At 34.9% G+C, this 16810-nt stretch overlaps 1 protein-coding gene across 2 annotated transcripts in view; it reads left to right on the top strand.

The window, feature by feature from the left end:
- LOC117316607 (potassium voltage-gated channel subfamily KQT member 1-like) overlaps positions 1–16810 on the top strand; it is a 140319-nt gene that overhangs the window by 92097 nt on the left and 31412 nt on the right. For both annotated transcript variants that reach the window (XM_033871274.1, XM_033871275.1), the window contains exons 2-3: positions 14735–14828; positions 15456–15582. In XM_033871274.1, the coding sequence (XP_033727165.1) occupies positions 14735–14828; positions 15456–15582 (221 nt within the window). The remainder of the gene's footprint in view (positions 1–14734; positions 14829–15455; positions 15583–16810) is intronic.

The raw sequence follows: 16810 nt of genomic DNA on the forward strand, positions 1-16810 counted from the left end.
AGTGCTTACTTACAAGATTGCTTTTCAGGATTTAATTTCAAAGGGAATCCAACCTGCAATGATAAATTTGCTTCAAGGTTACTTCGCGCGGCTCATTTATGGCAGTTATACACACGTTATTACTGAAAACTAGTAAGAAACCAGATATTTGACTCAAAATGTATTCGTTTCATTTTTTTAAATGCTGCAAGTTTGATATAAAGCATTATGACAAATTATTGGTTTCGTACAAACTAATGGTAATATGTAATTTCAAAAATCTATGACCCACGAGACATAAATGAGATGATTCCGCCGATAAGCCCATCAACAAGAGACATTAAATGAAATCGTATATACGTAATGCATTCATGTTTAGAAATAAAACTCTGCAATCGATTCCTTTGCCAAACAAATAACAACATTAATTCTGATCCAGATGATGACGATAAAGAAATATAATAGGAGACACACCTCACAATCAACTAATATAATTGGATTTCGACCAATACATTAGATGTCTATTAAATTACTTCGCATAGAATGATAATGCGGTGGGATGAACGTAATCTGAGCAGGTGTACCTAGATCATCCGCTCACGTGTGGTATGACATCCGCTCACGTGCGGTATGTCAACCCAAATAGAGTGAAACCGATTTTTACGTAGATTATACATAGCATTGTAACTCTGCGCTTCAGAAAATCGAAGGACGATCAGCTCGGTTGTGGCATAATGACGCGGTCCATTAACAGGTCATGATAAATAATTTCAATAACTCATTTACACGATTACACCTAGCAAAATAAATAAAAGTTATTGTAGAATATATCATGTCAAATTGCTTAGCGCACATAAATACAATCCTAAAGAGAAAGGGATAAATGATTGCGCTCATCAAACACTCCGATTGTTTTCTTTTTCACGAAACGTTTTTTGAATTTTTAAAATCTACAATCACAGCATTCATCGAAATACGGGAGCATCTCTTTGAAAATCTAGTCAGCTATAACATTTTACACGTAACATAGTACGTTGGGGAAATATGAATACTGCTATCGAGGAAGGGAAAGTTGATCATATGGAGATTTAACGCAAGAAGCATGAAATATATTTTCTTCTTATTTATACATTTTTTTTAATTTATTGTTTATAATGGTTTATATATGGCCGAGTGGTTGAGGTGTCCCGACACTTTATCACTTGTCCTCCACCTCTGGGTTGCGTGTTCGAAACCTACGTGGGACAGTTGCCTGTTACTGATCGTAGGCCGGTGGTTTTTCTCCGGGTACTCCAGCTTTCCTCCACCTCCAAAACCTTGCACGTCCTTCAATGACCCTGGCTGTTAATAGGATGTTAAACAAAATAAACCAAACCAAATGAGTCTAAAGAGGACACAGAAGGGAGTAAACGAATCATCATGATTGGTGATTTAATATAGGATGCAAATTCAGTAACATGATACCATTTCAATTGGCCACGGTTTCTGTGACGTCATTGTGTAGCACATTATGTCATTTCTGTAAATGTAATTACGATATCATAACTATGAAGCCTTTGAATGTTTCCTTTTAATCATATTGAATATATTACAGTTAAAACCTTTAATATCATGCATACAGATATTTTGATGAAAATGTCTCTTGATAATAATTTAGTGCATTACATCAATCAGGCCTTATCCTGAATCACGGTTTCCCGTTTATTTACTTTTACAGCATAACTATGTATTTATGATTCTTGATATTATGTGTGTTCAATCAATATTTTTTCCTGAATCTTTCTGGCACAATATATAATGATATAAAGTCTCTCTTCGAGCTGATTACGTAAGTCCAAATAGGTTCCGTTTCAGGATGATGACGTCACAAGACTATATGTCGTCTGCTTTTTTTAGTTCCCGCCCAAGGGCCTCAATGACGTCAATATCTACTTACACGGCCAGGTACACCATAGGTCCTACTTAGTTTGGTTTCCTTATACAGAATCAACAAACAAAGAATTATTGTCCTTTAAATAGACTGAATCAGCGCTGTCACAGACATTGGCTATTTGACTAGAGTTTAAAATATCATAAATTCCTTATTAATTACAATAAGGTATAATTATACTAACACCACAACTATTAATGAAATGTTAAACTTTCTTCTCTAGGGAAATCATATTCAAACGAACTCATCAATGCTTTCTAAATTTAGTTTAAATGCAGTCGAATGTTCCAGAAAACAAATGAGAATTTAACAGTGTTTGCAATGTTAACCTATTTAATCAGCGACATTTGACGTAAGTTAGTTATTTCCAACGGTTTTGCAGAATAACAAATGTATTAATACCAAATTAAACTGTAAAATTCAGAATAAGCGTCCAGATCTATAAATCACAATTAAGCGTCCTGAAGACTAGATTTTTTTTATGTAGATCAGACTCGCGGAAACTTTTGAAATGTATTAGTTTAATAGGCATTTTGTCCTGAGGAAACTTTATGTAAATAAATTCACTTTAGTCAATAGAAGACAGTCTATTATTGAATGCAAGACAGCACGAGACATGCAAATTTATCGTATTAAGTGTGACCGAGTGAATATAAGGATTTAATTAAGTCAGCTGAGACTTAAGACTGTGGATTCTCCTTTTATATATCGTGATATATTCAAAGTTGGGCGACATTGCATTTTATTAGTGTACTGGAGATAAAGGATTTTTGTTAGGTCTTAATTGATACAAATTTTCTTGTCCTTTAATAAAACTAAATTACGTATTAAATGCACTGTTTTCTACAAATCCTATATAAACTTGTTAAAGCTGCGTTTCCCATGCACTGCCAAGTGAAACCAATCAAAGCTGTGGCAATAGAGGAAGATGTCCCTTACAATTAGCGCGCAATGATGCTTCGAAGATTGTCCCTCGCTTATACAGAAGAACTTCATTATAAAGTAACTTGCCTGTTAATTAAACGCTAAAACGCTTGTTAAATTTAAATATATTGCCAATAATACTGCAATTTATACGAAACGAACCAGTACATGACTATTTGTCATTTAATCAATGGGTGCGTTATTTACACTCATTTCCTGGTGTGTTTATTGGGAGAGTATCATCTTTAACACAAATTCATTGTTGAGATTCATTCGGAAAACAGTTCAAAGCCTTGCCGTGACGAAGATCAGCATATCGCCAAAATGACGTCATAGTAACGCAATGGTTCTCAATCAGAATCCTAGCTGCGTTTGCTTCATGCGTAGCTCATTGCGAAGCCTTACCGTGACGTCAGTCAAAGTGGTATAACAACACGTCATGTGATCAACACTGCATCATTTTGTTCATAAAGGCAATAGCGATTCACATTATGGTAATTGAAGACTGCGATGCCAAATGTAAATATGAACACTTAAAAACCTGAATAGCATAACATCATTTATAGACAGTAAACATCTATACAGGTGAACAAGATATCCCTTTTTCATCAATAGAGCAACTATCGATATGATGTTCTTTGTCCATATCAAGTATTACCTAGATATTATGTCCTATGCTTTTTTATCAAGTATTATCTCGATATAATGCCCGTTGTTTATATCAAGTTTATTACCTCGATTAAATGCCTTTTGGTTTTTTTTATCTATATTACCTCGATTAAATGCCTTTTGTTTTTTTTTATCAAGTATATTACCTCGATTAAATGCCTTTTGTTTTTATCAAGTATATCACCTTGATATAATGCCCTTTGTTTTTGTTTTATCAAATTCAGTCAAACTTGCTTGAACAGTAACCTTCCATTAGCGGCCACTTCCGTTATGCAGCCAGTCTATGGTCTGCCCAATGAGAAATATTATATAATGAACCTTAAATAGCGGCCACATGTCTTACGCGTCCAGTTGTCATGGAAATCTGGCCTTAGTTTTTATCTCATCCCGTGTGCGGCCATGGTGTCCGGAGGTAACCATCCGAAATTATCACGTGACCAGATTTTATTATCGATCGTCTGTTGATTTTGTTTGTTTACAAACATCTTCACATTCGGACTCTTCACGCCTGTTGAGACTTTGCAGTATTAATCGTTATCATGCAAACTGAGACTGAACATGACAAACTTTATGTGAAATGTAGCGAACAAACTACAGTCGGAGATATTTTCAGATACAATAGATTTATGAAAAGTTTGGGTTTTGGTTTTGAGTTTCTGGTGAACCTGGTTTAAGCAGCCAACCATCTTAAGCAGCCAATTTCTGTCGGTCTTTTGGGTGGCCGCTTAATACAAGGTTGACTATATTGCCTCGATATGTTCACGAGGTAAAACAGATTTCTGGAATCAAATGTCGTGCAATACTGCCTTATAACCATTCTGTACTAACAAAAACGTTCATCTTTGTATGTATATTTGGCGAGTAATTATTTTCGCGCTATGTTAAATGACTGGAAACATTTCGAAGTTAAATTATCCGTGAATATTACCAATTTACAGTTAAATATTTTTATGCAATAAGCGCTCGTTTGCATTCAGTTACTTGACATATTGCCCCATCCATCCGTTAAGCAGAGTGTATATTTAATTGCAAAGTACTTGAAAACATCACAATCACAACTAAGGGATTAGGGAGATTATTCGTCAAAATGGATGTCCGTCAATGTAGGGAGTACAGTTTGTAATAAAAAAATTATATAAGTTCAAATTTAATCATAATATAATTATACCGGAAATAAACATCAGATATGTAAACATAACCACTAAATGATTTGCTCAGAGTAATCATTCCAAAGGTATAATGCGAGCAGAGACATCATGTTGACTTTCAAAGTGGTGTCATTTGTATCGGCTATAAATGCCATACAAAACAGTACAGTAGTTGAATATTGTACTCGCATGAATTACGCCATGTATATTACCAATCCCTGCGATATTGCGAATATTTAGACTTTTTTATATTCTTTGTCATTACGACTAAAGCAAGTGAGAAGAACCCGTTTACCCTGATTGCACGTTAATTAAAAGAGTAGTGAAAGATAAATTACTTTCAGATTCGGTTTGTGGAGTGAAAAACACGGCAGAACGATGGCCAGTTAATTCCTCCAAACAGCCTAGGCAGAAATTAATCCACTGTGTTGTGTTAACTGAACAATTGGGAAATCAGCCAACAAAACGGACATGATTACTACTCAACAAAATGGCCGATACATCAAATGTGACATCACTGGTGTCTGTTCTCTAGACGAGCTGATCAGGCGCGAAGTCAATGTGGAAGAAAGAACTCATAACTAAAAGTGCTTCATCGTATTCCTTCAGCGCCATATTTATAACATGTTATCATATAGCTGCTTCTTCAAAAAAGATATATCCCCCAACTCCCACCAAAGTTTAAAATATCCTAAAAATCTAATAACATAACTGAAATAAAAGTCGATTGTTAAAAAAGTATGTTGTTAATGTGTATTATGTTTAGCACTGGGAAATATCAGACAAGAACTTTGGAGTTATCGCTCCTGTCAGTGACCTATTGAACGCCATAAAATGTTAACTCAATTAAATAGGAAATGCGTTTACATGTGCCAATAATTTCTTTTTGGTGTCACGCTTTCTAGGACTTTGCCAATTTACAATTCCGAAAAAGCATTCAAAAGCATAAAAATACGTCAATTTACCGTATAACCCTCGGGGCTTCACACGCATAAACTGTTTGCGTGACAAGATTCAGTGTCATACAATCAGACTGTAGAGGAACTTTAGGAAACTCATCAGCTGTGACCGAAATATTGATCATATGTCAGTCAGATTGGAGAAAGTTTTTCATCAATCACAGGAAAAGGGATTTTACCAATTCGACCTGAACCATTTGGTGATTAAATTCTTCAATTAGCTTGAAATTTTGTCCAGTTGGCCACTACAATATTATAACAGGAAGTCGGTGATATGTCAATAGGAAATTAATGCGCGACGTGAATAAAGGACATGCATTTGACGAATTAAATTGGAATTGGCACTTAATAATCATCCTGTCTTTTGCTTGTCGATGTCAATCAGCAAAGTATAAGCCTTGAATAAGCTTCCGTCTATATTTTCTACTTGACTTGAATAAATGTGAACGTCGTAAAATGGCATCTTAATATTTCAGGAATGTGGCTAGATATCCGAAGGGTTGGTGTTTAGTGTCTCATGAACAGCTATAGTCATTTATAGAGGGATACACTGGAGGGACCGCTGTCAGATAGCGAGGAAGTATTACAAAGCGAATTCTCAAGCCATAGATTGCGAATATGAATTTGATACCATTATGTTATATACGGACGTAACATTTGATACCTCAAAGAAAGTCTGGCGAGAATAACCGCGAAATATACACCATGTATATTTAGACAACGGTACAGTATTCAGCCCTTGCAGAATGCTACCTGTCTAAACGATTCGGCTTGAGAGATTATTTTCAATTTATTGTTTTGCAAACCTAAATCAAATCAAATTACTCTGATTATCAAACATTTACTAAAGTGGTGAGTTACCTACACATATATTCTATAATGTTTGTCACCCATTGCCCACTAAAGAACATACAGTGAAATCTGTAATCCGACACCTGTTTATTCGGAAATCCTATTAAATCCGAAACGGTACATGCAAATGCAAATAGGAGGCGACGAGTGTCATGAACCACGAGTTGGCGTGCCAATTTTGCTCCATAATTCAGTGTTCAGTTCACTTGCAATCGACTTAAAAATCAAATAAAACCTCTTCGACAGCTCCTATTCTCAAAGGGTAATATCAAATGCATTCTCATGATAGGGCTTTTTTTCAAGTATTGCAATACCACGAATGCAGCCGTTTACATTCACTAAAGTATTTTTCTTATCCACAAGTCGAGCTTGTATAAATACCTACAAATGTATATACTGAACAAAAATTGCTTGCAAACATTTTAAAAACCAAAATAAATCCAATAAGACTGAAATATACTACCACTCGAAATTAACTTTTTTTCAGTAGAGTTATTCATAACTGTGGGAATATAATACGCTAACCACGCCACATAAGAGCAAAATCCTATATGGAATTATGGTTTATTCCATGAAACTGTATCGTTAGTAATATTCGCGAGGAATTCATTTTGCTTTATTCGCGGTCATAAAATATAGCGCAACATGAATATACTACAGATATTTATATATGGAAAGAAATTCATAAAAGTGATTGTTATAGAATGACGGCGGGATTGCGTAAAAATTTAATATCCGCGAATTAGATTCGACTGAGACATCAGCAAAATATGAGCCCTGTGAAACTGTGCTGTAACAGGAAGAATGATAGAATGAAAGGAAATATTTTTCAATGAAAAACTGGTGACACATTAGAATCTCTTTAAAGAAATTTTCCTAAGTATCTCATTTCTAAATGGATGCTTAAAAACAACGATAAGAACAAATGATCTATGAAAACAAACAAAAACAGAAAAACATACACGTGTGGGTTTGTAAATAGTTAGATGGCAGTATGATAAACACGTGTAAGTATGCGACAAAAGCTATAACATATCCAATTTAATAGCGTACCGTTCAACATACTAGTCAAAGAGGATTATTTGATAATTGCGCAACAGAATTACTTTTTGAATAAGAACAAAAAGGAATTTTGACATTCCTGCAGATAAAGCTTTGATATTAATTAGTTTGCTAGTTATCAATTTGTTTGTTAGTTATAACGTATTTTTAATTATTAATTTGTTTGTAAGTTATTGATTAGTTGTTATAGCACACAATGAGTATCATTCAATCGCTTTGGTTTCTGTTGCAAATTAAGATTCACCACCGGAGATATTTATCTACCATCCGATAGGTTCTGATGTAAGCGTAAAAAGTAGTCAAAATCTCATCCATCTAAAAGTGTGATAAAGCACATGCTGGTAGAACGAAAGGACTTTGTCCCCATGTATTTCAACGCACGAGTGGTTTATAAAATCTGATAGATGTTCCTGGGTTTGTACGCATGCGTATAAATAATATATTTGATACTATCACTTTATCACTTCACACGTGAGTAAGTGCTTCTTTCGCACGCTTTTGGGTATGTATCAAAATATTTAAATTAAATAACTGGAAACGCCATCGTTTTATTGTTTTTGTGGTAACCAAAGAGTTATCACCCAGTATCACTGAAGAACCTAGAAACATTAAAAGGCTGCATGGCAGAGTTTTATACTCAGTGATCGCCATTTATTTGCTCTATCAAACGTATATGATAGTGCAGTCCATATAACGTTTCATGACGCATTAAACAAGCAATACGTGCCTTTGATGTCTACGCGTTTAGTCCCTATCAAGCATAACTGAAGAATCCCAGAAGGACAAACAAACTGCATGACAGAGTTTTTTTATTCAATGTTCGCCATTTGTTTTCTTTTTGATTACTCTTTGTTTATTTTTTGTTTACTCTTCAATCGTTAGATTTGTATTTGATAGTTCTGTTCAGGCTTTTGACCCCTAACATCACCTAGAATCATTGAAGGAGAATTAGATTATCTGGTGTCAGTTTATATCGAACGATGGCCGTTTAGTTTATCAGTTATCAAATTGAATTTTAAGTGCGCTACCCACTAAAATGTCTCCTGTACAAAGCGTACAATCATTTGTTCTCAATTTGGCTACGATATTGTGTTGCGTAGATAACATAACACGATTGGACACAATGTTTTTTAACTTGATTAATTCATATTTTTTACATATATATACTATTCGCAAATGATCGAGAAGAAATTATACCTTAAATCAGTTCATTTTAGTAATGGCATGGAACCAAGAGAAACAAAGGACCAATAGTACGAACAAAATCCAACAAATCATGAACATTCAAAACATAACAGAAGAAAACTTAGATAATGAATAACAGATTTTCACTCCAAACTCCAAACGAACTTCTGCTGTTCCTGTTAAAAAAACAACTCTATTGACAAACAATGAAATACGAGTAAGAAATATTACCCCCAATAAATGTCAATGCCTTCCTGTTTAACCCGCTTGCCACGCCTGCTAGTTGCGATCGCTATATTTGGTTCTATCTCTGCCAGAAACCAAGCCTGTACTTGGTCTCCAGTCAAAGTATTAGCTCTTGGAAATGCATCTACGAGCAAAGCCAGGCCACTGATCCATGTGGGTGAGTGAGTGCGTCACTTGAGATACAAATACTGACCGAAATAGAGTATACGTGTATGCACGCCCCGTCTCCTCTTGTTTCGTTTGTTGCCGATATCTGCCTACGAGGATCAGTAAATGACCCAAGGTCAATAACCTGACCTTCATCGGTTTCACGAATACTCTATGAAAGGAATGTAAGGGCGCAAGGAATTCGTTTAGTAAGACCTTTTTCATTGAATATATCAGTATATATAATGTTATATCCGGAGTGTAAAGATTTATTAAAATATTTTTTTGATTATCATGTGTTATGAGTAATAACGTAGTTATAACATGGTTAATGTCGCGACACTGATATATAAACTAAATGTTTCGCGATCGATCACCTTCGTTTGTAGTTCGGGATTACGGAAATTGATATCAAAATAATACGCCAAAAACAAAAAACTCAGTATAATAAGCGAAAATTCCCCTCGCGTTTGGAGTAACTAAATCAATTCCATCATAAATGCAATGCTTTATTTGATTATTTTTTTAGCTAAGCTAACTTAAATCCAGAAAAGAAGGTCAACCGACCAACGATGATAACGCGATTTTCAAGATCATGCAGTCGTACTGATAAATCATCCCCCGGATTCAACTGTAACACCGCAATTCCTGTCCCAACGTTCCATTCGTAGCCTCTACCCGTTAAGGACTCCCCTACTCGGGCCCCATTTTTAATCAAGTCGGCATAAAGTCGCGTCCCTTCCTCTACACAAACTGTCCAAAAGAATACATACGTCCCTGTCTCCCCACAAGTGAACACCCCTGTCCCGTGTGTGTTGAGGTGGCCGCCTACATTCGTGAAAATATCATCAAAACCGATCACGTGATGTTCTCCTGGATAATTGATATTCTGCGAAAGGCTGGTGTAGAAGGCTGGCGTAGTTGATGGGCTAATGTTGGCCACAGGTCCTAGAACAGAATGAAAAATAATAAAAAAACAAATATAACATTATTGATCATTAATATTGATTGTCATTATTGATACATTGATTAAAACTTAAATTTGGAGTGCATGCTCTGAGAAAGAGTTAACCGAAAAGACTATCTGCGCAGAATCCTCCTCAGTCGTATATCAGATTACCTACCTGTTCCTACGGGAGGCTGACCATACTGTTTTCCTCCTGACGAGTACGGTAGGTGGTCTGGGTCTAAATTTCTAGTTGTTAATATTTTATGTATCAAAGGCACTGATTGTTCACCAGATATCGCCGACGCTTGTGCTGTAGCATTATCCGTGTGGTTGAAGATTGTTGCCACGTACTGGATACGCCCAGACTGTTGTAAACTATTGAACAATGATTCCAAGTTTGTAATGTTTTGATTCGCTACCTTCAATTTTTCTTTCAGTATCACGTTTTCGTTTTCCACCCTTTGAACACGTTGTTTCATCGCGGCAATGTGTTGTTTCATTGAATCGATGGTTTCTCTGTCAACATCAATTTGTTGTGTCATCGACGCCATGAGTTTTCTCATTTCAGCAAAGATTTGATCATCTTTATCTAAACGACGTACTACTTCCTTTGCCCACTGTGAATTCTGTAGGGCTGTTTCTGTGTTCAGGGCAAGGGCCGGGTTAATTATTCCTGCAAGCACGAAACCTATTGCCAGGATCATTTCCAATTTGTTACCAAAATATACCATACGCGTTGTTTAATATGTTTGCCGAGCACAATAACTTTGAAATATTCTTTAGTTTCCGTGTATGTCTCTGTACTCAATGACGTTTTCTGCCGCAAGAAATGTGCGATATCTTTATATAAGACGTTGGATAAGTGATAAACACATACGCATAGTAGGAACGATCATGTAACTTCACTTGGCACGCAACATAGTTTTTACCTACCAACAGCGGTATGAAAGAGGTTAGGTGGCTTCGGCCGTAATATTTGAGGATATACCATGTCTGCAGAAGGAATCAAGTGCCATTCGGGTTCAAACACATAACATCATTAAGTGGAGTCAAAATAACTTTGTTGTAGGCAAGTGTAGGCCGTGTCTCCTAGTATTTTAATCATGTATACAAATTGTGTTATCAGATGCTAATGTTTGATAGTCAAGAGAAAAAAAAAGATAAAACGTAGGTGAACAACACCTAAATGGCGACACAAATATTTGAAATTTAGCGAATGAAAAATTTGAATGACAAAGCAAAAAAACAGTTTATAAACACTCTCCGAAAGTAAAAATAAAACAAAAAAATAAAACTCACAGTTGACTGTTTCAAACTGCAGCAATAGACAGGGATCGTGTCTCAGTTTTTGTAATGATATTCCCGCCTCCCCTGCATGACAGTTATTACATATTCAGGATCTTGTCACGATTTCCGTGACTGATCTATATTACATCTATCGGGCAGATGTGTAGCCCAGTGTTTCAGATAGCGGATGCTGACGACCAGGGGCATGTTATAATCAATGTATGAACTGGCATCCGGCATGTTGGCAGATTGTTCGCATGTACTTTTATGTTCCTTGTCACGCTGTCCGTTATATTATTCATAAATTTTCATTTATTTGATTTATTTATTCATTTATTTTTTTCTATTTATTCATATATTAACATTTAGTCGTTCATTTACTCATATAGCCTCATTCATTTATTTTTCCTTTTTTTTTATCAATTACATTTGTATCTATTCATATATTTTTATTTATTTATTTATTTATTTATTTATTTTTGTTTATGTATTTATCTATTTATTTATGTATTATTCTAATGCACGTCATACTACTAGTAATACATCTTTTATGTGACTTTGACTTAAATTTCGACGGCAGATATGGTCGATAAAGAACATGTTGCTTGTCATTTGAAACCTCTGGTCTCTTTCATCATTTTAGTGTTTCATCGTTATTTGAACAAAATTATTTTAAAACGACACTGATATTTTCCCTAGTTGTAATCATATCAAATTACTTTTATCACAAAATGTAATTATGAATTTGTTAATGTGTTTTAATTATTTCTGTGTTGACTGCAGTAATAAAGGTCTCAGTTAATTTCTACAAGAGCCCATTTCCTCTGAATGTAATGTTCCGTTTAAGTGCTTGGGGACTTAAACGTCTACCAACAGTGTCTACTACCTTCAATCTCAAATAATTACAGGGTATTAGATTTCAAATATATATCCGATTATACTCTTATTAAAGGTGTGCGTATTGCTTCACTATGAAAAATCGATAAAGGGGAGTGGCGAAAAGTAGGTCAACAAGAGATAGTTTTATCTTGTCTTACGGAAATCAGATGTATGAGTACATTCTATAAATGAGATTTACTGACGAGGATGAGTCCTGGAAAATCGCTGTCCATGTACAGCGACCGTCCTCCTCGAGCATATCATTGTTTGTGTGGGACTCTAGTAGATATGAACAATATTACGAAGGAATGTCCACTTTTACAGGCACAGATAAACAAGAAATACAGATGTCATGTTATGCTGTTGGCACTTTTAGGATATCGAAAGGACACTGAGCCTAGCTCGTCATTTATTTTTACAAGTGCTTTGCTGTTTTGAACACGGAAAAGCGGATCTCAACATAGTTTATGAAACGTTTGTAGACTATGACGACTAAAGATTATTTCAAATATAGTCTGTCCCATATATAAACACTTCCATGACAGTCTGTACAGTTTGGTAGACAAACACACTTTTTAAATGAATCATTTATTATAACCAATATCAATATCACCACACCAGGGGCTGTTCTCTATCCATCCGGACTCGTCCTCGTGGCCGCCAATATCACTAGACTAGTTTTGGTCGCCATCACTTTAAATTCTATAAACATTACATAACTGTACGTTTATTGTCCGTCATACATGTTTATAACATTGTATATAAGCTTTAACTAAGTATTTCTTCCCCGAGAGTAGAGCGTAAGAAATCTACATGCTGATATTATTGCATGATTCTAAGAGACAACTTAATCTTTCAGGACAACCAGTTCTTTAATGTCTTCCTTGACCGTCTTGATTTTGACCCTTACTTGTTCTTTTGCCTCTGTCAGGAAGGCTTCAGAAGTATATTTCAGTGAAATATCACTCTCTAGGTAAACGTGGTTGGGAAGTGATCCTATTTATTGTCACCTCAGGTCGGGAAATCAAACCCCGGTAGCATTTATGAAAGGCAAGTGTTTTACGACTGCACCACCCTATCAAATATCATATTAGTTGGACAGGGAAACACAGAGAAAACGACTACGGCGCTTATCATGTCACCATTGGTCCTACTCATTACTTAGTAACGAGTGGGTGTTGTCATGGTGAAATGACAGATCAGAAGCTAGGCGTCGTTAATTAATGATACAGCATGAATATATACAATATATTGCATTGCTGCTAGAGATATATAATATGCCGTTATTTCCTGTAATCTGACAAGCAGTATATGTGATAATGATGATTTTTCTATAACGCAGTGATCAATCATGTATTTCCTTAAGTAGAAGTGGTTTATGTGTTACAATACTCACTACACAAATTATTCTAATCTTTCTACTATTTTCTGTGTCCAGTTATACAATCCATATAGTTTCGTAATTTAAGAAATTAATTAATAGCAGTTTAAAATACCATATGTGGAGGAAATATAAATACAAATATTGGTAAAGTTTCATATTCATCTCGAAAATATTAAAAATTGAATCGTTTAATTGCATAATCGGTAAGGGGAGACTGAATTTGGATTTTATCTTTAGTTTTTCTCTGTTCACTTTCCTATATGACTAATGTCTCCTTGACATTTTCTCACATTAAGTCTTTAGTTAAACGTAATCCCATGTGAGAACATTTTTGGATTGATTCTCTGGCCGAGACATACTGGAGTATATAAAAATGGTAGTTGCTACTCCTCCTTTTTGCGCAGATTTTCTGGGTCGAGTGGTTGTCCCGTTGTCAGTATACTATGACTGAGTGTGGTTTCCTATGGTCGCTATATACTTCAGTGAGGTAACACTATAACGGGCTATACTTCCATGGTTAATAAGAAATTGACATCCAGTCGTACACACAATGCAAATCGACTGAATAATAGCATCAGTACTCATTAAACGAAGGTGTAACATATACAGGTTCATACATAATGTGTATAAATATGAAAGGTAGATGTTTTGTATTTATCTCTTTATGTATCTAATAGTGATTTATTTATTTGATAGTTATTAGTTTAATTCATTCACGTATTTAATAACACTTATTTATGTATCTAATATATCTATTTTTATTCAATAATTATTGGTTTATTCATTTTTTATATTTATTTATTTGATAATATATATCTACTGTTTATATATATATATATTGATATATAAAAAATAACAAAAAAACAGACTTTGCCGCAAGGCCTTTCTGCCCTCTCAGGCTTCTTCAGGCGGACTGAAGAAGCCTGAGAGGGCAGAAAGGCTTGCGGCAAAGTCTGTTTTTTTTGTTTTTTTTTTATACATTCACCTTCGCAAGGACAGATTTCAATTTGTTATATTGATATATATATCCATACATTATACTGTATCATAAATCATACAATCTTGGACATATCTATTTTCAGTTTGAATATTAACTTGGCAGTTATTAATAATATCTTATATTCCGTAATTCAGGTTTCTTGCGATTGTTGGCTGCCTAGTTCTAAGTGTCTTGGCAACAGTGGATGATTTCAATCCCAAATTATTCACAAGAATAGCACTTTATCTGGTAAGTATGTGTATATTACACCTCAAATAATCAGCTCATCCCCCAAATTGATTGTAATCTGTAACACCATCGAGGTATCATATCGTCAACATAGAGGGCGAGATCTATCAAACATTTATGAACCAGCTGCTGTTGACATGTCCAGTCACCATTCTGACTAATGTCAATCGACTGCAGTCATCACTACAGTTGATTTATAAGACTTTCACAATCTAACTGGTGTATACCTTGTCACTTAAACTTTGTAAACAAAACGTGTGAAATATTCTTGATTGTGCTGGTTCACTGACATGTTGTTTGCGCATAGTTTCATTCATATCAATATGAATATATATATTTGATTTAATTCAGAACGTAATATAAGTTCAGGAAACAGCAGGGATTTATTAAATTAATTGGTTATATTGTACAATGTTGATCATCGATAGGAATCGATTATTGGGAGACGTCTTTCGAAACTTCTAGTTTTTGTTCTCATGGGAGTTATCGCCCTTATCAAGTAAACTACACCTTGGTGCTTAATCTTTATATATGATTTTATATAACGCACAATAGAAACGAGATACATTTTGCAATAATTACAGTTTTGCACGATTAACATACCATATTGTTAACTCTCGTTTTCAGGAACCATTCCTTCTTGTGTGGCTAATGGCGGAGTACGGCACCAGAGTTTGGGCCGCCGGATGTCGCTCCAGATACCAGGGATGGTCCGGACGTCTCCGGTTTATGAGGAGACCTCTCTGTATTATAGGTGAGCTATAGGTCGTACTCTTGATTGTGTTGATTCACTCTGAATTAAACGTTTGACAAACTCTGTTATTGTCACGTGTTGATTTCTGAGCATTGTATTTAGGCATCTAATGTTGCCTTCCATTTTTTAATGAACATATTACATTCTTTATATTATATTAATGTTATCTTTATTATTACAGTCTTTTTAGAATATATCAATGCTTACATATTTTCTATGAAAAAACATTGACTCTTGTCTAATGCTTACAAAGGACTAAGATACGTGTGCACATTATGTGACAATAATATGACGTCATTATGGCGTCATGTTGATTAAGGTAACATCAACGCTTTGTAAGTCACATTAGGTTATAATTTTCTTAAATCTTACAAAGTATTCAAACATACAGAGAAACTTATTTGATAAAAAAAGGACACGGGAGTATTTAAAGCAATGTCTTAGATATAAATAAATCAGACAATCGACATTTATCTATCAGCTTTTGATAGGCTTTGCTTGTTGTCCAATTTGTGTTGTATCTAAGGTCTGAACAATATGGTATTCTGAAATGAAATCCATTAACCAGACTGCATTCATATTGATATAAAACACAATCTGATGAACGGTTAGTGGTTTTATGGTTAAAATATGTAGTACTACCTGTCGAATGCCATGTGTGACTCCCTTAACAGTCTAATATATACCCGTGCTTTGTGCTTTACAGTTGGAATATTTCTAACTGACACTGGTTATGCATAGAAATTGCATACATTAATGCCCTTGAGAGAATTCTTTAGAAGATGTCTGTTAATGCCAATAGTGGAGTCCCTAAGGGAATCCCGTGGGCTTTTTTTGAAGGAAGCTGGAGGTAATGATTTTATGAAAGTATATGATGTCCTTAATCAAAAAATGTTTGTTGTCATTCTGACTTCCGCGTCTAGTCGATTTAATGACGTCATCAATATGGCGGCCATAGCAACCAGATTTTTACAATAAAGGTCTGGTTTAGCAAATGAGTTTCAGACAGACATATCACAAAATACGTTTTATTAAAATATCAATTGGCGATTACATGATAGGAACTTAATTATTTGAGAGTTTTCGTCACCGGATGTGAATTCAATTAAGAAATGGACAAAATGGCGGCCATAGCAACCGATTTTTTAATCCCAATAATGACAAAAATGATACATTATGTGTTCATGCATACGGTTTTTTGCCGAAATATCTCCATAAATTGGTTGCT

This window comes from Pecten maximus, chromosome 18 (assembly GCF_902652985.1).
Source record: "Pecten maximus chromosome 18, xPecMax1.1, whole genome shotgun sequence".
Taxonomy (NCBI): Eukaryota; Metazoa; Mollusca; class Bivalvia; order Pectinida; family Pectinidae; genus Pecten; species Pecten maximus.